This window comes from Ptychodera flava, chromosome 21 (genome assembly GCF_041260155.1).
Source record: "Ptychodera flava strain L36383 chromosome 21, AS_Pfla_20210202, whole genome shotgun sequence".
Taxonomy (NCBI): Eukaryota; Metazoa; Hemichordata; class Enteropneusta; family Ptychoderidae; genus Ptychodera; species Ptychodera flava.
The window spans coordinates 33,921,435-33,946,384 of NC_091948.1; the positions used below are offsets into that span (position 1 = coordinate 33,921,435).

Here is a 24,950-nt window from a genome sequence, read left to right on the forward strand (position 1 = left end):
TGTGTACCTTGCAGTTTTACATTGTGAAGGAAAACAAAGGCAATGAAGGTACCTGTGTTGGAGTATCTAAGAGTCCAGTCAGGGATTTCAGCCACAGAACAACATCAGATATGTGGCTGTACAGAGCTTACAGTGGTAATCTGTACCACAATGGTGAACACTCATTGACCCTGCCTGGATTTACCCAAGGAGATTACATCACCTGTGTTCTTGACATGGAAGCAAGGACGATATCATTTGGCAAGAATGGAGATGTAAGGACTCATCCCAAAATATTTTAATTTCAAATTTATTCAGAGGACAATTGTAAATGAAAAACAAATCATAAATGAATTGTCCATTGAAAACGAGAATGATTGTATTAAAAGTTGTAATGATTATTTGTTAGAAGGTTTCTGTTATAAGCAACTACAACAAATAGCCTGAATTTAAACTCAATCACATGAAGCAAATTTCGTTTCTTGGTTTTATATAGGAAACAATAAGCAGAGAGAGGTAGTTAAAGTAGTCAAGTAATGAATTAGGGTATCATTACATGATGAATTAGGGGACCCCTATGATATTGACATTGAAATTAATCAAGTTATGAATTAGGGAATCATCACATGATGAATTAGGGGACCCCTATGATATTGACATTGAAATTAATCAAGTTATGAATTAGGGAATCATCACATGATGAATTAGGGGACCCCTATGATATTGACATTGAAATTAATCAAGTAATGAATTAGGGGATCATTACATGATGAATTAGGGGACCCCTATGATATTGACATTGAAATTAATCAAGTCACGAATTAGGGAATCATTACATGGTGAATTAGGGGACCCCTATGATATTGACATTGAAATTAATCAAGTCACGAATTAGGGAATCATTACATGGTGAATTAGGGGACCCCTATGATATTGACATTGAAATTAATCAAGTCACGAATTAGGGAATCATTACATGGTGAATTAGGGGACCCTATGATATTGACATTGAAATTAATCAAGTAATGAATTAGGGATCATTACATGATGAATTAGGGGACCCCTATGATATTGACATTGAAATTAATCAAGTCACGAATTAGGGAATCATTACATGGTGAATTAGGGACCCCTATGATATTGACATTGAAATTAATCAAGTCATGAATTAGGGGATCATTACATGGTGAATTAGGGGACCCCTATGATATTGACATTGAAATTAATCAAGTCATGAATTAGGGAATCACTACATGGTGAATAAGGGGACCCCTATGATATTGACATTGAAATTAATCAAGTCATGAATTAGGGAATCACTACATGGTGAATTAGGGGACCCCTATGATATTAACATTGAATTAATCAAGTAATGAATTAGGGAATTATTACATGGTGAATTAGGGGACCCCTATGATATTGACATTGAAATTAATCAAGTCATGAATTAGGGATCATTACATGGTGAATTAGGGGACCCCTATGATATTGACATTGAAATTAATCAAGTCACGAATTAGGGAATCATTACATGGTGAATTAGGGGACCCCTATGATATTGACATTGAAATTAATCAAGTCATGAATTAGGGAATCATTACATGGTGAATTAGGGGACCCCTATGATATTGACATTGAAATTAATCAAGTCATGAATTAGGGAATCACTACATGGTGAATAGGGGACCCCTATGATATTGACATTGAAATTAATCAAGTCATGAATTAGGGAATCACTACATGGTGAATTAGGGGACCCCTATGATATTGACATTGAAATTAATCAAGTAATGAATTAGGGAATCATTACATGGTGAATTAGGGGACCCCTATGATATTGACATTGAAATTAATCAAGTCATGAATTAGGGGATCATTACATGGTGAATTAGGGGACCCTATGATATTGACATTGAAATTAATCAAGTCATGAATTAGGGGATCATTACATGGTGAATTAGGGGACCCCTATGATATTGACATTGAAATTAATCAAGTCATGAATTAGGGAATCACTACATGGTGAATTAGGGGACCCCTATGATATTGACATTGAAATTAATCAAGTAATGATTAGGGAATCACTACATGGTGAATTAGGGACCCCTATGATATTGACATTGAAATTAATCAAGTCATGAATTAGGGAATCACTACATGGTGAATTAGGGGACCCCTATGATATTGACATTGAAATTAATCAAGTCATGAATTAGGGAATCATTACATGGTGAATTAGGGGACCCCTATGATATTGACATTGAAATTAATCAAGTCATGAATTAGGGAATCATTACATGGTGAATTAGGGACCCCTATGATATTGACATTGAAATTAATCAAGTCATGAATTAGGGAATCATTACATGGTGAATTAGGGGACCCCTATGATATTGACATTGAAATTAATCAAGTCATGAATTAGGAATCATTACATGGTGAATTAGGGGATCATTACATGGTGAATTAGGGGACCCCTATGATATTGACATTGAAATTAATCAAGTCATGAATTAGGGGATCATTACATGGTGAATTAGGGGACCCCTATGATATTGACATTGAAATTAATCAAGTCATGAATTAGGGAATCACTACATGGTGAATTAGGGGACCCCTATGATATTGACATTGAAATTAATCAAGTAATGAATTAGGGAATCACTACATGGTGAATTAGGGGACCCCTATGATATTGACATTGAAATTAATCAAGTCATGAATTAGGGAATCACTACATGGTGAATTAGGGGACCCCTATGATATTGACATTGAAATTAATCAAGTAATGTATTAGGGAATCATTACATGGTGAATTAGGGGACCCCTATGATATTGACATTGAAATTAATCAAGTCATGAATTAGGGAATCATTACATGGTGAATTAGGGGACCCCTATGATATTGACATTGAAATTAATCAAGTTATGAATTAGGGAATCATTACATGATGAATTAGGGGACCCCTATGATATTGACATTGAAATTAATCAAGTTATGAATTAGGGAATCATCACATGATGAATTAGGGGACCCCTATGATATTGACATTGAAATTAATCAAGTTATGAATTAGGGAATCATCACATGATGAATTAGGGGACCCCTATGATATTGACATTGAAATTAATCAAGTTATGAATTAGGGAATCATCACATGGTGAATTAGGGGACCCCTATGATATTGACATTGAAATTAATCAAGTAATAAATTAGGGAATCAATTCATTACATGGTGATGTACTGAATTAGGGGACCCCTATGATATTGACATTGAAATTAATCAAGTTATGAATTAGGGAATCATCACATGGTGAATTAAGGGACCCCTATGATATTGACATTGAAATTAATCAAGTAATGAATTAGGGGATCATCACATGGTGAATTAGGGGATCATTACATGGTGAATTAGGGGATCATTACATGGTGAATTAGGGATCATTACATGGTGAATAAGGGTATCATCACATGATATTGACATTGAAATTAATCAAGTAATAAATTAGGGAATCAATTCATTACATGGTGATGTACTGAATTATTACATGATATTGATATATACTGTTTGTATATGTTCTGTTGTTACAGGAACCTCGGCTTGCCTTTGAAGATGTGGATGTTACAGAACTTTATCCTGTGGTGATGTTTTACAGTAGCAACCCAGGGGAAAAGGTAGGGACTTAGCATCTAAGGGCATTGCTGATTTCCTGATTTCATTTGGTTAGTGTGCCATGTATCATGGTGTGTATTCTAAATGTACATTGCTGTTCAATGCAAAATAACAAAGTTCCAATTCTAAACCAGCCATAGCATATGGTTTTCAGTTATACACAGATTTGGAAAAAAGATTTTGAGATACATGAATTTTTCCTCAAAGTATATAAATGTTGCCACTTACCTGCATATGTATATTCAGTGTACTGTACCATTCTTATGGTTTGACAATGCGTGTGTCTGATTGATTTAAGAATGTACACAGCAATTTTACAGTAAAGAAATGATAAAATTTATATCACACTACTAGCAAACATGCTTCTTTGAAGTGTTAAAGTTTTTCTATCATTTAATCTCATGAACAGGTGAAAATATGTGACATGCAGGTGAGAGGAGCACCAAGAGATCTGTTACCTGGCGACCCTCTGTGTGCTCCCATGCCAGCTGTACTTGCAGAGGCCAATATATCCCTCATCAGAGCCCTGCACAGGGACAGCAACTGGATGAACATAATCAACATGTGTCTCCTAGAACGGTTTCAATACATCAGGAAACTGACTGCCGTCATGCAGGGCAAAACTGATGATGATGAAATGAAACATGATGATGGCAGCAATGGAAAGGAAGTTGAAGAGAGCAAGCCAGACGTTGAGCAGACTACTAACGTGACAGAGGATAAACCAGAAGACATTTTGACTTCTGAAGGTGATGAACACAAAGACAAAGATGTAACAGAAGAAAGTGTCAAAGATGACAAAGAGACAGATGAGAGTGAAAACCAAGCTGATGAGACAACAGTAACCAGCTTGTGTAAGCTTGTATGGCCTGTTGTAGCTATCATTGGAGGGGTGGACAGAGGACTTCGACTGGGTGGTAGGTGTATCCATAGACAGACATCCAGGGAAGCAACTTTGCTGGGAATGCTGAAAGAAGGAGGTACATCTGGCAAAGTGCAATGGGAAGATGCCGATGCTACTATCAGGTGGGGAAATAGTACTCTATTAAACTTTAAAAGGAGAGAACTGTAAACCATTTTCACACCAAGTCTGTCTTGGAGATTTCTTTCGATTCAAACATCTAATAAAAACACACAAAAATTATAGTGACAAAAAATTATGCTACTTGATTTTGCTTTCAATGTGATATTGGGAATTTCTGAGAAGCATGAAGGGCATCATGTCAAAATGAGTTGGGTTTCCCAGAAAACATTAAAAAATATACTGTATACTGAAACTGAAACCGCCGTGTTTGCAACAATCGTAACATAAGCAAAGAAAGAGGATGACATCACACCCATTCCCTAAGAATTAGATTTAGCTCTTGATCAAGTTCAGAATTGAGTACAAGATCTTACTCATCACACACAAAGCATTAAAAGACTTGTCACCAAGGTACTGGTACATGTCAGATCTTATTCCTCCAAAATCAACATCTCATGAACCTGGCTCATCTGATATGGATTTTGCATTTTTCAAGATATAAATCAGAATACTATGGCAGATGTGCTTTTGCACGTGCTGTGTCACGCCTTAGGAATGCACTCCCTGGAGCACTGCATAAGTCACTAATTTCAAACAGCTTCAGTAAACAATTAACCACATGTTTTTAGGATAGCGTGAAAGTACTGAACTTTCATTTGTACAGTGCCATTGAATATTACTTCATTGTGGATACTGGTATGTTTGATTGATTGACTGACTGATTGACTGATTGATTAACACTTATTTGTGGAGCATTACTGTAATTCCCTGAAAAAGGGATTATACATTATGTGCTGGATGAATGATGCTGACGAAATACAAATGGTTTCAAAATATTCTTCAAGAAATTTTCTTTCACTTTGTCAGGTTAACGCTATTCTCTTTTATTTCTTTTTTTGAATTCCGCAGTGACACAGCCATATCTAACTTAGATGCAATTGAGCCACAGAGTTTTGATGCTTCCAAGTTGCATGGTTTGACTGCAACACATCTGATGGATCTCATGCAGCTGTCTGCCATCATTGAAGAGAATGCTACTGCTGAGCAAAAACTAGCTACTGCCAGGAAAGCCAGGGCTGAGAAGACCCAGCAGAGGGACACAGACCAAGGAGCATTGGAACGATCATTAGATGCTGAAATTGCCTCTGCCATGAATGCTGGCAGCAGTGGCAGTTCAAGAGAGTCATCTCCCAGTGAGCAAGAGAATAAAATAGCAGAGAGGGTTGTGTTGTCCACGGAAGGACCCAAAAATCTGGACTATGCAGTTAGCACAGCCATTACTGTGATATCAGATGCCAGTGGAACTGTTCAAAGACAGGGTACCCAGGTATCAACTTCAGAGTCTGCAACTGGTCAAGCCACACCCGCTGTCCCTCAGGCCACTCATCCACAGGCCAGTAAGAGCATAGCTGAGAGCATAACCACTCAGCTTGTAGATGAGGCATTTCAAAGTCTATCATCTGATATGCACGCAGCTCTGAGTAAGTCTGAGGAGGGCACTGGAGACCAGACAAGGAGCATTGGTGTTAGTACACAATCTGCACCGAGTTCCCAACAGACATCAAATGCACAGACACCAGGATCAGAAGCATCTGGCCCACCAAGTGGCCACAGATCTGGTACGCCAAGTGATGGTGAACAGGCAGGACAGAGGGAGACTGAAATGACTGCCTTGCAAGTTGCCTACCTACGAATTGGAGCATTGAAGAGCCTCAGTGTTATCATGGGGAGTAGCAGATATGCAGAAATGCTCCTTGTACCCAAAGCTGACTTAGATGAGAAAACAGATCTACCTGACGACAGCAAAGAAGGATATCTGGGTGAAGAAAAAGATGGCAAAAGTCCATCAAAGGGAAAAGATACTGATTTGCGTGATGTCATGAGAACTGTAATGAAGCAAATGGTGAAACGAGCTGTAATGCCATCTCCTATCAAAAGGATAGTATCTCTAATGGAACTAGAGAGGGCGCACTCTGTGTTGCACAAGATGGCTGCCTCTGGTAAATACATCAACACTGGAGATGGCTCGTCTAAATTGAGTGAGTAGTTGCAAATGATTTATATTATGTCAAATAGATTTGAAGGTAATGATTCTGATTTATTAAATGGTAATATGTTTTGATGATGTAAATTTGGTGAACTAAGTATATCAAGTGAATAGGATTTAAAATTTTAAAGAATGTACGACTGAATACAGTTAAGGTGGAGCTGCATGTTGCCAACACAGTTTTTTCAAAGCAATATTTCTCATCAAAAATGACAAGGAAACCCCCCCCCCCCCTCATACTATATATTTTCAAAAAGCAGACTCTAAAGTTTAGTATGTTAGCAGTAGTTTACTGGAAGGATGAAGTGGGTGTATATTTGGGGTAAAATACCTCATTTTTGGTATTAAAGATAAATACTAATTTAAGTAAAAAACGATGCTATTTTCTGAAATGTAATATTTAACTTCAAAGAAGAGTATATGTAGTAAAAAAGGACCATTTTATTTTGCATTATCTATCCTCTATTGAAAATGGCAAAGGTTTAAAACAAATGAGATATAACATGCCCCATGTATTGTATTGTAAAAAAAATTTAAACATTTGAAGGCCCTGGAAACATAGATACTATAAATATGATTTTACTGACTAAACCTGTTTACCATTCATATAAGTGAAAATATGGATGTATTTGGCTTAATACTGCTTTTCACTAAGCAGATTGGGAAGTGATATGTTTAGCAGGATAAGGATAAAGAATGATAAAAACCAAGCTATGGTTTTTACTTTTTAGTACCATATATAGTAATGTGTGATTGTTTTCAATTATTTATTAATTTACTCCAGGTGAAGATGGCAAGACTAAAGATCCAAAGAAGACAAGTGAGGCTTCAACTCCAGGTTCTTCTTCAGCCGTGACACCAACCCGAACCAGTGCCCAGGAAATCACATTGACAACCAATAACAACAATTCAATAGATGGACCCATAGTTAGGGCTTTCCAGAGACAACGTAGCCAGTTGAGGGCCAATGCCCCTCCATGCCTTGTTATCCCTCCTCAAGCTACATGTACACCAGACACACCACCGACATTGTCACCATCTCTGTCACCCCCTTTGACACCCAGTGTCAGACGGCAGAGTGAGACTGACCTGAGAGATATGACTGATGTAACTACTGGTGAGAAATCTTTCATTTTAAATTTAAACGAAATAATTCACCTTTTCTTTCATGACAAAAATAAAATAAATTGCAAGATGGTTGTACTTAAAATTATTTTACAGATGAACGGGAGTTAAGAAGAAAACAGTGTTCGAAATAATAGTCGGTGTGTTGCCATAACAACTTTGTTTATTTGATTGGTTGATTGATTTTCTGTCAAAGTTGACATGCCTGTTACTACAGCTGTGAAAAAAATAGACTTTTCCAGGCATAAGATACCACAAAGTAGGCAGAAAACCAAATAGCAATAATGTGAACATATCTACACTGCCACCTTTAGATTTCTCTTGAAAGGAATGGGAATGCAATTGTATGAGAGTTTATCAAGAAGTTGTGGCTTTCCAGATAGTTTGCTGTAACCTTTAATAATGCCATCATGTTGTTCTGACAGGAAATACCAGTACAACAGCACCAACAGGTCAGCCAGCCTCAAGTCAAAGAAGACGATCTCCTTCCCCACCACCACCCCCGATAGCAACACCCCTCCTTGAAATGGGATTTACCATCAGACATATACGAAGAGCCATGACAGCAACAGGTACTGGAAACGTTGTGAACTGTTCATATTAAAGTAGCTTTAAAAACTTTTTGGGTAATCATTTATGTGGCCAAATATCTCTTTCCGCAGAAATTTGAGTTATATTTTATAGAGTAAAAAATGACATGCTGCCTTTGAATTGGCACCTTGTGAGGTTTCATGAAAGAATGCTGTAGTGTGGAAAATTTAGATGATACAGTCACCTTATGTCCACTTAGTGGATTTTATGCTCTATGGACTGTAGGATATTCTTCTTGACTCAAAAAAAAATATGCATATTACATATATTGGTATATCATAATTGTATAAGGCTGATCCAAGGAAATTCCCAGAATTCCCAAATTGACACAAAGAATTCAGAAATCTGAAAAGTTATTGAGCACACTGTTGGTTAGTAATGTACAAAAACTCTTGACAAGGTATAATCTTTCTCACTAGTTACTGCGTACATCACACGCTTACAACAGTAGTGATACTTGACATTACTTTTATAAGTTGTATGGACACCAAAATTTTATCAAACCATTACCTCTTTATCAATACTACATGCATTTTTAAAAGTGATACAGCTATCAGCCCTTTGGCTTTAAAACCAAATTTAATTGACATTTTTATATTATGACCACCACAGGCACCAGAGGAGAAGTTGATGCCAGGAGAATCAATGTGCTTGCAACATGGATGATTGAACACCCTTGTACAGAGAGTGAAGAAGATGAGGAACCAGTGCCTACTCCATCGTCTGCGTCAGAGACTTCACGTCCACAGTCTGCAAATGGCACCCCAGTACAAGCACCCATGGCAGTCGGTGAAAGCTCTGCTATTGAACCAATGGAAAGAGCGTGAGTTTCACTCAAGGTTTTCAGAGAAGATTCAGGATTATAGAAGTTTTCCTTTTGGTTTTAGTTGCAGAAGGATAAAAGTAGAGCATATGAAATCATACACAGTCAAGATATATCTGATTTAAATTGCCATTTCATTGATTATTTCCTGTTTAAGCATATAAATTGCATATGTCCATGGTATGTGCTCAGATATGCGTATTGGAATTCATTACATATGTGTAGTGCTGCTACAATTTATAATTCATTTATTACCGTATATGTGGTTATGGTTGAGACCTTTTTTCAATCAATTTGTCTGTGTGTCAGTTTTACAATATAAACATTCATATCAATATAGTTGTAATACTTTGTAACCATGAACTTTTGATCCATTTACAGTCAAGGTTTACAGTGACTGAATTTTAAATTATAAAGGGACAATTATTCAATCACTGCCAGCCATGCATTGTGGGAGAAAAGTGACAACAGTTCTTGCATTGCCTTGAAGACATGATTTTTCAAAAGGCATAGAACCTTAGCTACATACCCAACTTGATGCGCTGTATTTTATATTTAACAGTGAAATGACAGAGAGAGAGCTTGAAGGTGAACTATCTTTACCTGCTAGGAATGAAAGACCACCAACCAGACAAGGTGGTCTGGGTCAACGATATCGAGCCATGGCTGATTTGACATCACTCATGCCACATAGAGGTAAGAAAACACTCTTAACTCCTAAATGTCTTATGGATATATAACAATGAAAGTTATTCTTATAGGCTGGAAAATGTCTATCGTCCGTATGTATGTATGTTTCATGCTGAAATTTCAGTATTCTTTTTGTCAACACAGCTTGTATGTGTGTAGTGATCATTGTTTATTGTTTACAAATGAATTCTAGTCTATTCTTGAATACAATTTTCAACAATAACAATGTAGATTATACTCACATAGGTTGTGTTGATATGCTAAATACTTAAATTACAGTTTAGGGATTCAATGCAGAAGTGTACGGAAACCACAAAACAAAGTTCTGAAAAAAGCCAAAAGATACAGCTTATGGAGCTTTAAGATTGTGTAAATTGTGCTGAAATCTGCAATGTGTGCAGGATCAACAAATATTGGATTTTAGAATTTTTACCATTTTCAGGCATTTTTAAGTTTGTGTTGTAAACTACAAACTATGGGAGCAACAGTGTCGTTGATGTGATATTTTTGTAAATATATTCATATATTCATGCACATGCACTGTATTATTAGTTGCAAGTTCAGATATTTATAGCAGTGCTATGACATAAACTTTCTATAGAGCTGTTTGTGTTTGCAGGTTTGTTAATGATGAAGCAATGTTTCAGCCAGGATGTGCCCTTGCGACAATGTCCCAAAACAGTACCAGTTGTCCTTTGTAGTCTCAGCCATTAATAATTATCTCTTGTCTAATGTGCATTGTAACATTAGCAGCTGCCTATAAAGTTGTTTGTTGTTCTTGTATCTAAATTTGCTGACTAGTATTTACTTTTGCATATCAGTGACAGATTTTTTGACAGATTATTTGAGAAAGCCTTATTCCAATGTCAATATTGGCATTCTTTCACTCAGTACCCATTCAGCAGTGCAAATGATAAAGTTTCTGAAGTGGGCATTTTGTAAAAAGCCAATTCTAGCATCAAAGTCATTCAATGTTATTGCACCATTGTAGTTGGTAGAGATTCCAGAGAGAATGCTGAGAGAGCCCATGTGAGAGGTGAAGGCAATGCTTTGTACGACACCCTCTACCTGGATGAAGATATGGAAATAGATGATGATCCAATGGAAGATCTCTTCAATGCTGACTTTGCTTCTGAAAGAGAATTACTTGGACTTTGGTACCCTGCTGAGGTAGATCTTTCTCTGAATCTGTTTGCTGAGATGTCTCTATATGTCTGCTGATCGGTCCATTCATCAATCTTATCTATCTATCTATCTATCCATCTCTCTACATACCTCTTTCTGTCTACCTATCCTCTACCTCATTCTGTATATCTAGCCATCCATGTAACGTACTAGTCCTGGTATAACCCCCAAGTTAGGCAACACAAAACTAGGCTTATACTTGAGCAACCTCATGAGCAACCTGATGTTTTCTGCCACACATGCTTGAAGAGGAAAGTCCAGCGCCGTGGGCGCACAATAGGCAACGTCGTAGTGACGTTGGTTGTTGTCAAACACTGGGCGGGATGGTTAAACACTTGCTTAGTCGTTGGCTTATCAGAATAAAATAAACTATCTTTTACACCAGGAACTACCGATTATCACCTCTGCCTGAATATTACGGAAGTGTGTAGGGTTCACACGATTCGAGACTACATTATAACTAGGGTTTGTGGAGTGGTCGAGGGGCTGTGGTCTGGTCGACAGACCTTCCTTGACTGTGATTTCTTCTCTACTAAGGGGACTGTATGCCGTACGTTTTGAGTTCGAATCCAATCAAAATTTACTGAATTCAAATCACAGTCGTTTTGTGGTTCGATAGACAGCGATGCGATGACCGCTGTGGTATGCAATAGAAATACATGTATACTTTAGGAAGTTATGAAACAGAATGGGCCGCTCATTTATCGCCGAGTTCGGAGACGAATTTCCATCATTCAATTTACTCAATAAACAGCAACGATGTATGGCTTTCAGTACATCTCTGAATTTCTACTAACTTTTTTGCGTCTAAGTAGATGTGTGCATATTCCGTTGCGATTTCAAACGGGACCCGGTTTTCAACCCCCTGGTTTCAACCCCGGCTTTCAACATGGAACGGATACTTTCTCACAACAGCAGCGGATGATTTGAATGTGAAGGCGCTGTGATTGAAGCCAGTAGTTGAAATGGACATATTATTACGAGCTTCGGAAGGAAGATAGAAAACGAAGGTCTTGACTTAGTTCAGGAGAGAATTTCCTCGGGCACTGTATTGAGTTCAAATCTAGCCCTGAACATCTCGTGCTCGGTACAAGCGCGCAAACTAGACATATAAACAATAAGGGGAAAGTCTAGCCATGGATGTAAAAAATAGTCTCTAAGGACGGCAGCAGATTGTGATCGTAAGCAATCGTAAGTTAGAACCTTCTACTGTTTGTAGCTTTATGGGTTTTTTTTTGGGGGGGGGGGTTGGCAGTGATGTATATAATAGCCGGTCACTGCAGGTAAAAGACGTCGCGCGGCCGGGTACACGCAGCTTGCAACTGAAAAAAAAAACTTGTGACTTTGAAAAACAAATCTTCACTCATTCGTAAGCTTATTTTCAGTGTAATTTTGGTATTTCGAACAAATCACAGAAAAGGGTGAAGCAATTTTGAGTAAAACTGATTTAAAACGTTACGATCCCCAGTTTAGAGTTTGGCAACAGCATGACCCGAAGTATAGAAGCGCAGGTTGCATATCCGGTTACCTCGGATAGGTAACCTCGGAAAACATCGACGACCGTTCGTAATATGCAAATGACATGTGATTGAGACGTAGTGGAAAAGTTGTCTGTAGTTCCATAGATGAGCCTGTATATTTGAATACTATATACGCTGCTTGCTGTTCACGATATGTAAGCCAGAAACTTCAACAAAAGGAAACTACCAGTAATCTGTGACAATGGTCAGCCAAGTATTTTGAAATACATTGGTAAAGAATAAATGACGCTGATGACTCCCCCAGGACAGCTGTGCAGGGCCGTGGTCGTCGTCGATGAGTACTCGAGTATGGATGATCGATCTACAACGCAATGTTGACGTAGCCAGTAACAGTGGTAACACTGAAATTTCCATTCCACTCAGCTCAACTGAATTGAATCAACTGATATAAACAATGACCAAAGTTGTCACAATGCCGAAGGTACTTCCTCAAAATGTGAGTGAAAAGATTCAGTTTCGATGCCTGAAGGAAGAAATGAAATTTTGATTGCCTTCAAAACGACGTGTGAAGACTCTCAATGTTCATAACTTTTTACAGGAACACATACAAAACGTTTTTTTCAAGACCACCAATCACTCCAAAAAGAAATGCCGCTTCTTGCTTGTTCATTACATGTGTCTTATCGTGTACGTTGTATGTGGCTGTGTATGCGTATGTTTAGGTACATAACGGTGATTTTAGTGATAAGTCAGTACGCTTTGTTAGTTGTGCTCCGCAAGGATCAAGATCGCCCAGGCCGCAATTTGAATTTGAGTAATCATGATTGGCAGCATACATTAACATTTAGAACAGAGGTCAAATAGACATTCTGGACCCACGCTTTGTGAAAATATGCGTTCTCTGTATTAAATAACAGTGTTTTTCAACGTTTTTTCGACATATAGGCAGTCGCTATACATTCACAGGTGTCATTTATGAGATTGGACGGAAATTAACGCCGTTAACCCGTCGAATTTCTGGAAATCTCGGAGCAAATCGAGTGCGTCTTACCCGTAGCGTGGCTTTTTCACATCTGCATAGTCTTATCATAATCCCCCTTTTGTAGGGGACTTTCCTCTTTGATTAGTCCCCATCCCAGGCACAAAGTCCGGGGGACTTATTGCTTTGGTCATGTCCGTGCATATGTCAGTGCATCTGCGAATCCATTCACTCAAAAACCATTTTTCAGAGATAATTGACATATTCCGTGTGAGGGACTTCTACATCTAACCACCCATATCCATGTTTATCAAAAACCAACACTCAGACTTCATATAATCACAGTGCGACCATTGATCACACACCCAACTATTTCTCAAATTTAGCTAATTCTATTCATACATCAGGCAGCAACTGCTCATAAACATCAATAAAACGTTTTCTCCACACATTCCGGATGAAAGTTGACCAATATCACTTCACCATCATTTCCGTCAATGATTCCACATTCGTTAACCAAGTGGGAACTATGTCATTGACAATGACTTGTTTATGCAAATTTCTGCAGGATTATTCAAATCCACTTCAGCTTTCAAACATTTTCAAATATTTATATCCAAAGAAATTAAAAGGCAAAAATGAAATACTCTGACATCATAGATTTGACCTAGTATTCTCATGATTTCATGAACTGACATAACACAGTCACATGGATAGTGGTAGGCCACCATATGATCTCATGATCTGGCATACCACAGTCACATGGATAGTGGTAGGCCACCATATGATCTCATGATCTGGCATACCACAGTCACATGGATAGTGGTAGGCCACCATATGATCTCATGATCTGACATACCACAGTCACATGGATAGTGGTAGGCTACCATATGATCTCATGAACTGGCATACCACAGTCACATGGATAGTGGTAGGCCACCATATGATATCATGATCTGGCATACCACAGTCACATGGATAGTGGTAGGCCACCATATGATATCATGAACTGGCATACCACAGTCACATGGATACTGGTAGGCCAACATAGCCAAAAGACAATAAAACTCAGGGACAATTTCCTAGCCAAACTGACTCAGTATTTTGTATCACTGTTTCCAATCAAAATTGATCCGGGGATACAGAAGTGAGAATTGGGTGAAATTTCCACGAAATAATAAAAAGTAAATTGGGAAAAAAGGCTGCTGATCTTCCTTTTAAATTCACAATAGCGACTAGAAAAGTCTTCACAGGTGAAAAATAATTGCCTCAAACAAATGAAATAGCATGTTCAGAGGATGAAAACCAACACTGTGGACATGAATGGAAAGGCAAAATTGCAGATTTGACATCTGAGTACGACTTTTCTATTAGATAATGGGGGCCATGGAGTTGCCCAAAATCATAAAGTACTTGAAAAAGTGTGTTCTTCCTTATGATACCATAACACCTTTTATAAGGTTCTTTGGTCTGAAAAGTGATTTTACCACCTGTAACGATTCATTACACTTTCCTAACATTTACATATTTGGGCTAAACTAGGGTAGGGGCTTGTAAACAGTTGTACAGCATTTTACCACCTGTAACGATTCATTACACTTTCCTAACATTTACATATTTGGGCTAAACTAGGGTAGGGGCTTGTAAACAGTTGTACAGCATTTTCAAAGATCTGACAAAATTAGTGGAGGGGCTTATACACATCTATCTATCTATCTTTCTTTCTTTCTTTCTTTCTTTCTTTGTGCTGTCAATGTCTAATCAACTGCATTTGTCTGAATGAGTGCCTGTATTTGGATGTTTTACATTGAGTGGGGAGTATGTGTGTTTGTGTGTTACTGTAAATCTAAATATAGCGAGAAGTTGCATATATAATAGCAAAAAACTGATTTGAAATGCAGTCATCTACTTCTAGAAACAGTGATAAAGAGGACTGCCAAAACATCTTTGAAGAATGTACCCCTCCCCTGTCAAAAGGGCTGACAGATGTAGAAATATGACTTGATTTTTACTATACAAAATTCTTCATAGTGTGCAGACTTCTACTCACAAATTGTTTTCATTGCCTTCACAGCTTTCCAGGGAATTTGAAGGGGAAAGTGATAGCAATGCTTTATGTGAGTCATGTGGATCGTACACAAACCAGTTTAACAGAAGCATGCATGGTCAACATCAAGGCTTTTGTTTTGGCTGTGGTCAGAGAGGTAGTCGTAACAATGGTGATGGGGTGTGCTTTGGTGGTGTTGGTGGAGAAAAGAGTTTTGGCAAAAGCACTCAGAGAAAAGTTGCCTTTGATTTCAGTAATTCCCCAGATGGGGGTCTTGATGGTAAGTAACCAAATCACAACATAATTCATTGCTCAGTCATTTGCTTTCAGTCTTCACTGTCAGAATCCATACACCCTCTTTGTTATTGTGTGTGTTCTGATCAATACTGTACCATTGAAAGCAAGGGGATTTTGGAATTGGAGTGGTTTTGGTGTGCCTTTAAAGGCAAAATGATTTTACTGTGAAGCTTCATCATGACATTGCAGTACTGCAAGAAGTAGAGCCTAGAGCCAGGAACTTCATGTCAGATGTGTTCTGTTTTGGACCAAGATGTATATATCTCATAAGAGTGTATGGTTTAGACACTTAATGCAGCATGTATTTAAGTTGATATCACAGTTTGTAGTACTAGCTGAATAGGCAATATTTGAGAACACTAGGCTCGGTCTTCTATATGAAAACAATTAGCTTATCTAGGGGGCCCTCCCTTACTATATAAACTAGAACCCCCAAGATCATGTTGAATTGTAACATTGTTCAGGAAGGGCCTAATCTTTTTCAGTATAGATTACAAAAAAAGTTTGTGTGGAAACCTTATTATTGTAAAGCTGTACAATTAACATAACTTCATCCCTTGAGAACAGATGCAAGGTGTTTTGCCTTAGTAATTGAAAAATCCATCATGAAATGTTTTCTACAATTCAGACGATCTGGAGTTGGAAGGGTTGGAATCAGAACTGAAACTGACAGGAATGGAAAGCTTTGAGCTCATCATGACAAAGCTAGGCTTGTCAGAGAGAAAATACATCCCACCACCCGTCCACTTCAAAGACGCAGATCCCTTGGGTTCCAACAGTCCTGTGGTCAGAGCTGTTGGTGATAAGGGTGACCCTAACATGACAGTTGGTGAGTAATGTAGTAGGATTCATGTTAAAGGGACATAAGCTGTAACTTGTGGCAAGTTTTTCAGTATTCTGCTTCTGTGTATCAACTGCCGTATCTGACCCTAATTCATTTGTCATGCTGAAATTTCAAGTATTCTCTTTGTCAACACAGCTTGTATGTGTGTAGTGATCATTGATTATTGTTTACAAATGAATTCTAGTCCGGACTTGAATACAATTTTCAACAATAACAATTAGAGATTATACTCATATAGGTTGTGTTGATATGCCAAATACTTGGCATTAAATTACAGTTTAGAGATTCAATGCAAAAAGTGTAGGTAAACCATAAAACAAAAGTTCTGAAAAAATGCCAAAGATACAGCTTATGGAACTTTAAAAGAGAGTTTGATGTATGTGTATGCTGGTACTTTAGCCATTTCACCTGTTCAACAGGCTATACGTGTTGAGTGAAGAAGCTTGCTTATAAAAACATGTAAATGAAGTTTCAAATATTTATATAATGGCTGGCCGTGACTGATAAACTCACCATTGTAGATTCTTAGGGGCTATATATCTAATGCTTTTGAACATCAACATTTCCCTTTTTTGTTTAGTAAATTATTGTGATCATATTTCTCTGTGCTACCTCCTATGGTCCAAAGCATGTAATTTTCTTCTTCAAATTAGCGTGGGTGTGTATCCTAATACTTAGCCTGATTATATATTCAAAAAGGAATGAATTTAGCTGGCTTTTCTTATGTAACTGATTTGGTATTGACCTTTGACACTGACACCCAACTTAGTTCATTTTTGCAACTTTCTTCCTTGTATATTTCTTATCATTTGGTAAAATATGGAAAATGAAGGTCATAAAACAATAATCTTTATATATATTGAAATATAAAATATTTCTGTCAAGGAGGTAGCCAAGATCGTTTTTACAATGATGGAAATTTTATTTATCAATAATCAATGAGTACATCGTTAACACCCATATGAAAAAAAATGAAAAACATGAACGACATACAGAATTAGTGAATATAAAGAGAGTAAGACCGATGTAATTCCACAAACACATGCCATACTGATTGCTAGTCTACAGTAATCAGTTTGCCATTACGTCTTTGACAGTCAACACATACCTTTGACACGATTCAAGAGTTTTGCAAGACTTGAAGACAGTGGTCACTCATAATTCTTTAGCTTTGAGGGTCAATTGTCTTAGTATTGTAACATTGGATTCATTGTCAGCAAAAAAGGTAGAATTAGCAAGACTTACACTTAATATCAGACATGATTTAGGAGTTTTTAACCCCCCCCTCCCCCCAAAAAATACATAAATAAATAAATAAATAAAAAGAAGGGGGAAATTGGAGTGGATGTTTGCCAGAATAGTACCTCAATTTGATACTTTCATCTAAGATTTGGGTGGACACTTGCCTGAGCGTTGGTGAACAAGCAACGAAATATGATTTTACTGACAAATTGTTATTGCTTTGCTTGTACATCAATATATAACATTATGATGTCATGTGAAGACATACTGCTATCATGTGCTCTTTATGTAAAATGATATACTGTTGTTTTCGAATTTCTAAATAAAATAAAATGCTTATTTTCAGTGGGTCAAAGGCCAAGAGACACTTCTGGTTGTGTGAGGATAAGTCTTGGTGAGCAAGTGGCTCTGTTATCTAGTGCCCATGACAGAGCCTTGGCATTACAGAAAACTACAGCAGCAGTCCAGGTTCTCCTAGCAAGATCTATGGTCATGAAGGCATTGTCACTACTGTCTATCAGGTGAAGCAAAATATGTCCTTTGAGAAAAAGAGTTGGGTATTTATATTCTGTTTCTGCAGGCTCTCAACTGGAATCAGTAGATCTCATGCATTGTAATATTTAAGTGTGTGATTTTGGCTTTGTAACATTAGTTTTAGAGGTTATAAACGGCAAGCGAGGGTATTTGGTTGCGGATATAAGACCTCTGGGGTGAAAATTAGCATATTTGGCGGGAAATAATCACCCAAATATGCTAATTTTCACCCCAGAGGTCTTATATCCGCAACCAAATACCCGAGCGCACCGTTTATAACCTCATTATAATATGCTAAAGTTAAAAACAAGTGGGCAATTTCGTTATTTAGGGCCGAAGTTGGAACGAGAGTTCAGGAGCGCCCAGCCTCATATAAACTCTAAAAAAGAACGTTTAAGAACGCGCACGCGTGCACAGTTAAATTCATAAAATATGGTTACGCAACGCATCGATATCGCGATTAGACATCGAACTTGAAGAATTCTATTTAAAAAAACGCTCAAAAAACTTTTAAAAATCATGTAATTGTTACATAGCCTCCGCGCCTTACAGAAACTCTTCATTCGTTGGTTCGTCAAGCTGCACTAGACCAAAATTTAACAATCAAAATCAATCTAAAGCCATAGACTTGTTCGACATTATGGCGCGTTGAGCTCTCAAGTTGGCGTTCGAAATTTGCGCGAGCTCAAAAATGTTATGCGGCGCGCAGGTCTTCTTGTTGAGAAGATAAACCCCGGCTCCAGCCAATCAGATTGCCGGATTCCAGCTAAGCATATTATAATTAAAAATATGCGTCATTGTCCTGACAAAAAGCCTGCCGTGTTTCAATGTCCTGACAGAAAGCCTGACATGAGTAAACCTTAAACATTCACCTGACCATTACTCATGAGAGCACATTATATCAGTGCACTACTGACTTTCCCAATCAAAACAATTTTTTCAATAATATATCGTAAAGACATCTGTCAACTTGCCATATTTTTAAATTCACAATTTCTCTGTCTCAGCTTTAGCAAGTCTTCTTGCAAACTTAAAGGCGCCCTTCTCAATCCCAGGTTCTTGCATTAGCGAATGTGTCAACAGCCCATTAACAGTTTGTCATTCTTTTGTTTTCCATGGAATATTTCATCAAGTAAATAATATTTATACTAGATAAATCTGATAATTGAGTGGGAGCTTTAAACAGTTTGCATACATAACTGTTTCGCTTAAACTAAAGATTACTTGTTGATGTGACAGACAAGAAAGGTTCAACAGAGTCTTAGAAAAGAGGACCTTTTCATGTTCCTTGAATAAACAGTTATGGGTAAAAGCGGCTTTCTTCTTTCATCTCCCCTTACCATATTTATATTCCTATCACACAGACTGTTTAATGTTTCCTCATCTTTATCTTGTAATTCTTGTTTGTGGAATTAAAAGTTGTTCATGTGTGTGTCATATACCTTTATCATCAGTGGATCAGCCTGCAATCTAACCGAAGGACTAGAATCACTTGGTTTAGCTGATATCCGTCTTGTGGTCAGACTGATGTGTCTTGCCGCTGCAGGCAGAGCGGAGTTTGCCACTCCAGTAGACGGATTGCATTCCAGCACAAACATAGACCCAAGCAGTATCAACATCTCTGGTTGCTCCAGTACAGCTAGTTTAACATATCTCAGCTCAGCCATTGGATCCCTAGCTGTTAACAGTCCTCAGGCATCAAAACTGCTTATACAGCTGTGTACTCAGGTAAGATAGTCTTTCCCAATATAATTTTAACCCTTCCCACAAGGTCATTTACTTGAAGCCAAACAGTATCAATAGCATTGTTGTACCTGTCTTCATGGGAGCTTGGATGAATGCACCATCACACTTATTGTCTTTCACAGTAGAAAAAATTTTGGCACATTTTACAAAGGATGATCATATTTATTCACCATCAGAGGTACCTTCAGACAAGTAATGGTATTTCTTATTAAGGTAGTATGCACCTCGAAAGTGAAAGACTTCAACTTTTGCTCTAACTTTCCTCAAGGAATCTTTCAATCATTCTCTTTCAAAGTCAAGAATAAAAGTAGGGGGTCACTGTGCAAATTTTGGTACTAGAGAAACAAATTACCTAAGATTTCCTGATATTAGAAATTCAAAATGGCCGCCATCCCTGTGTTAACTCTATGGAGAAAAATACAAATTTTCGAATTTCGAAAAACTAAGCCGGTGAAAAGTTTTCTTTCACCAAGAGCTTTAAAATGAACCCCCACATGTGGTCTATCAGAACAGAATTGTAAAAGTTTGAGAGTCCGAATGTCTGTCCCGAGGTGCGTTCTACCTTAAAGGATGATGTGACCCAGTGCCCCTAAGATAACGTTGAATTGTACTGCACCGTAGTATGGGCCTTAAAGGATGATGTGACCCAGTGCCCCTAAGATAATGTTGAATTGTACTGCACCGTAGTATGGGCCCATTATTCTCAAGTCATGCAAAGGCGGTAATAAACACTTGAATAAGTTTGCTTAGAAACCTCTGCTAATCCACATGGATCACTCAAGTACAATATTAACTGTCCATATCCTGACTTTTGTTACTCCTCTGTAACAACAAGGTTTCAAAACTTTTATACATCGCCAACATCATTGATTCTGTTTTTGAGAGCATTAACCATTTTAAGTCTGTCATTTCACTGAAAGAATCAGAAAGTCGTTACCGCTGATTTTCTTTAAATGTACCTGCTCCCACCAGTTGTCTACCAACATCTTACATGTGCAGAAACTGATGCTGACACCCTTCCGTGTTACAAATATTTTCATTGATAGGACCTAATGTTGGCTGCATGCGGTATGAGTTCATCAGCTGCAGATGCTAAAAAGCCACCTCAGAACAGAGAAAATAGTGACAATACAATGGGTTCTGATCAGAAAGCCCTTTCATCACCTAGCTTTGCTGTCACACAAGCCTTGGTGGCTTTGCTTGCTAAAAGTGGAACCAGTGGATTACCTAGACTCAGCTTATTATCAGATTACAAAGGTTAGTTTTAATAGGGATCAGCAAACAGCTAAAGTCTGTGATTAGAGTAAGATATAGACTTGGTTCAAGTGGGTGATTGTTTCAAAAAAAATGTCATTTGAAATAACTTTCTCAGATCTCACTTACACAGATCTCACTTTTATCTCATGCAAAACTAGAATTTATTTAGGACAAATTTACTTCATTCAAAGCAAAGAGTATACAAGATGGTAAACATGAGACAGCTATGTATACCCAATTCATATTAATTTTATGTAAATCTCTATTGTATCACATTCAACCAAATCAAACAAGTTAACATAAATCAACGGTATAGATATGTATGTGAGAAAATGTTACAAATGACTTAAATCACAGACTTAAACCAAGGCCAAGAGTGTTTTTAATATTTAACACTATCTAGTCAAGATGGTTTCTTTGTAAGTGATTGTACCCATTAAAGAGCTTTCTCTGGCATAAATGGTGAATTAACTTGCATGATGGTGTTAACCAACTGACCAATATCAATGGTGTTTTACTACCTGGTGACATTGGGTCATTTTTGCTTATGTCAATACTTTGTGTTTTTGGTACATTCTATGGTTCTGAAATTTTTCAGCAATCCTTGACATAGACTTTTTCAGAATAACAGATCAAAATAACATAAATTTATGTTATCATAATCGGTGCAGGTTTCTTTATGATTGTGATCTGTTGAAATCAAGACGACCTATACCAATATTTAGCAAGATAAGTAAGGCCAGAAAATGTCTACACAAAGTAAATCAACGCTATCAAACTTCATATTTATGCCCATGAATCAAGGGTTAATGTACTAATTAAAATGGTTTAATACTATTCTGTGAATTCTCTATCATGTTAACCCCATAATCTATAATGTACAGGTAATGCTTCAAGGAAAGCCAATACAAGCACAATTATCAGTGTTACAAAGTGATGATAAAGTGATGACAGGGACATGACAGGTCAATAGCAGAAGGGCTTAAATGATGATCTCTTTAATCCGATGTATATTCTTTATTAAATCACTTATGAACAGGGTGTTTTGCAAAGCTATTTTGCGCTATTGTAGAGAGTCAAAGATTCAAACACTCCAGGCCCCGCCATTTCCATGGCTAGGGTTTGAAGTATTGGAGCCAAGAGCAGTCGACACATGACTAAATATTTCAGTGTGTATCAAAGAAAGAGCCATATCAAGCAACATAAAAACATAACAGTCAAATAATACGTCTTGAAAATGTGTAAGTGTCTCATACAAGGGAGCTTCCAAACTTCAGTTAGTATTAAAAATGGATGTATTATAATGTTATAATGTTTTCGTGCATGTGCATTGCACTGTGCAACTTATGATGTTTTGGTGATGGTGTGCTACTCATATGCATTGTACTAACAGAATGGAGCTGTCCTAGTAACACTCTAGATGATACAGATCAAGCTACTTCCACACCAGGTACAGCAGTCAACTATGGTCCTCTGCACTTGGCCAATGCACTGGCTTCATGCTGTCTGTCTGCCAAACTGCCATCTGTCCACCGGGAATGGGCAGCCCAGCAGCTGGTACGCATGCTGGCTGGACAAGCCAGGGATGGGTCCAGTATGAATGAAACAGATGCTGACCTCTCTGCTGACTTGCCAAAGTGTCCAATGACCAAGCTGGAAGCCCATCAAAACAGAGTAACAACATGCATATGGTGTCCAAAGAAGAACCTCATTGCTACAAGGTAAAAATAGTATGAGAGTACTGATTGTGGGTAATAGATCTGTCACGCAAGGTGGCAGTATGTCCTCAACATCAGTTTCTGCTGACAGAATTTCAGACAAATTTTTCCATTTTAGCTGGGAAATATCTACATTGCATATTAATAACATAACTGTGACATCATGTGAAATCTGTGTCATTGTTTGCATTCAAACTATACAGTGGATAAGTATATATAAACATATGCAATACTCATTGACTAGTTGTCTTCAATATACTGCTTTCATAAAAATCCTTGTCTAAAATATTTGTTCTTGAATGTATTTTGTGCTGAGTGCAGTTTGCATAGTATGACCCTCCTCCTGATGTAGTGCTGTGCACTATCAAGTTACACCACGGGCATTCTGTTGTTCTTAAATGATGGTGTATAAGCGTGCAGCCTAAACATGATTTCGCATTTTAGTTTCCGTTTGCCGCTGGAGAACTTCCATCATGATTTTAAAAAAAATAAAAGCCTAAACAAAAATGAGGTATTATTAATACAAAAGAAACAGTCCCATTCTGCTGGTTCACTCAACTGATTTCTCTCACACCCGGTCACTCTGCACCGCGGCATGCACGGCAGAGTTCTTACCAGCACGTATTTACCGCAATCATGAAGCGCCTAGAATGACGATGGTACGTTGCTATGACTGCCATGTACATGAGCGCGATGGCTGGAATGGAACGTACGTGCACGCGACAACAGCTGTGCACGCGAGCGCCTATCGCCTCAGCACTGTTGTCTGCTGTCCCGGCCTCAGAAATGTATAAAGGTATGCTCATATGAAACATGGAACCTGACGATGTGCGTTACAAAAAAGGGGGGACAGGGGGGACAGATACTATTACCCTCTAAAACGTCCCCAAAGGTAAACAATTTTTTTATTTTTGAAATGTAACTCACTGACGATAGAAAGTAAAATATAGAATGAAAACAAAGAAAAAAATGTGAAAATGTAACCCTTGACCTGCAAGGCTTGTTCACGTTCCGTACGACCAAACAGACTGAGTAAAAAGAAATGCACATTGAAAAAATCTTTGGGTTCTATTGAAAGGCTTTCACTAAAACGGAAAAAAAACTTAAATATTTCTTCGGAATATTATATTGGAAGATTTTTACTACGAAGAGAAATAAAAAATATGTCCTTTCTTCTGCGCATGAGGAAACCACAGAACGGCATTTGCTATATTAGCGTATTTTGCGACGTTCGAACATCCAAAGTTGCTACCGGATAACGGCAATTTGTAACGCACATAGTCAGGATTAGCGATGCATTTATTCTCGGTTATATTTCGAATATCTACTACATGACTGTCATTTTCATAACTTGATGTGTACTACGATGCCATTTCAATTTTATACGTCGTTTTTGCAACGGAATTCGACTCACATCATCAGTAAATAATATCGTCCAGAAATGATGTGCATACCCTTGTGTATATCATTATGTGAAACGACACGTACACAGCGCAGGTCGCGCCAGCATACGTAAAATACGCATATTTTAAATGCGTGCATCGTTCCGCCATGGCGTTTAGCATCGAAAGAATGTGGTCGCTTGTGACGTTCACGTAGACACGTCCGACCTTGATCTGGTTTGGTGGCTAAGTGGGCATTTCAATCTGAACGGCATTCTGTTATAA

The 24,950-nt window shown here is 37.8% G+C and overlaps 1 protein-coding gene across 3 annotated transcripts in view; it reads left to right on the plus strand.

Annotated features, from left to right (window-relative positions):
- LOC139122081 (probable E3 ubiquitin-protein ligase HERC1) overlaps window positions 1-24,950 on the plus strand; it is a 118,655-nt gene that overhangs the window by 62,046 nt on the left and 31,659 nt on the right. For 2 of the 3 annotated variants that reach the window (XM_070687458.1, XM_070687460.1), the window contains 15 exons: window positions 15-254; window positions 3,572-3,655; window positions 4,063-4,679; window positions 5,587-6,716; window positions 7,509-7,841; window positions 8,275-8,421; window positions 9,053-9,263; window positions 9,826-9,959; window positions 10,945-11,123; window positions 15,673-15,925; window positions 16,571-16,771; window positions 18,375-18,549; window positions 20,017-20,290; window positions 21,355-21,565; window positions 22,959-23,286. In XM_070687458.1, the coding sequence (XP_070543559.1) occupies window positions 15-254; window positions 3,572-3,655; window positions 4,063-4,679; window positions 5,587-6,716; window positions 7,509-7,841; window positions 8,275-8,421; window positions 9,053-9,263; window positions 9,826-9,959; window positions 10,945-11,123; window positions 15,673-15,925; window positions 16,571-16,771; window positions 18,375-18,549; window positions 20,017-20,290; window positions 21,355-21,565; window positions 22,959-23,286 (4,517 nt within the window). The remainder of the gene's footprint in view (window positions 1-14; window positions 255-3,571; window positions 3,656-4,062; window positions 4,680-5,586; window positions 6,717-7,508; window positions 7,842-8,274; window positions 8,422-9,052; window positions 9,264-9,825; window positions 9,960-10,944; window positions 11,124-15,672; window positions 15,926-16,570; window positions 16,772-18,374; window positions 18,550-20,016; window positions 20,291-21,354; window positions 21,566-22,958; window positions 23,287-24,950) is intronic. The other variant, XM_070687459.1, reaches the window with a different exon arrangement.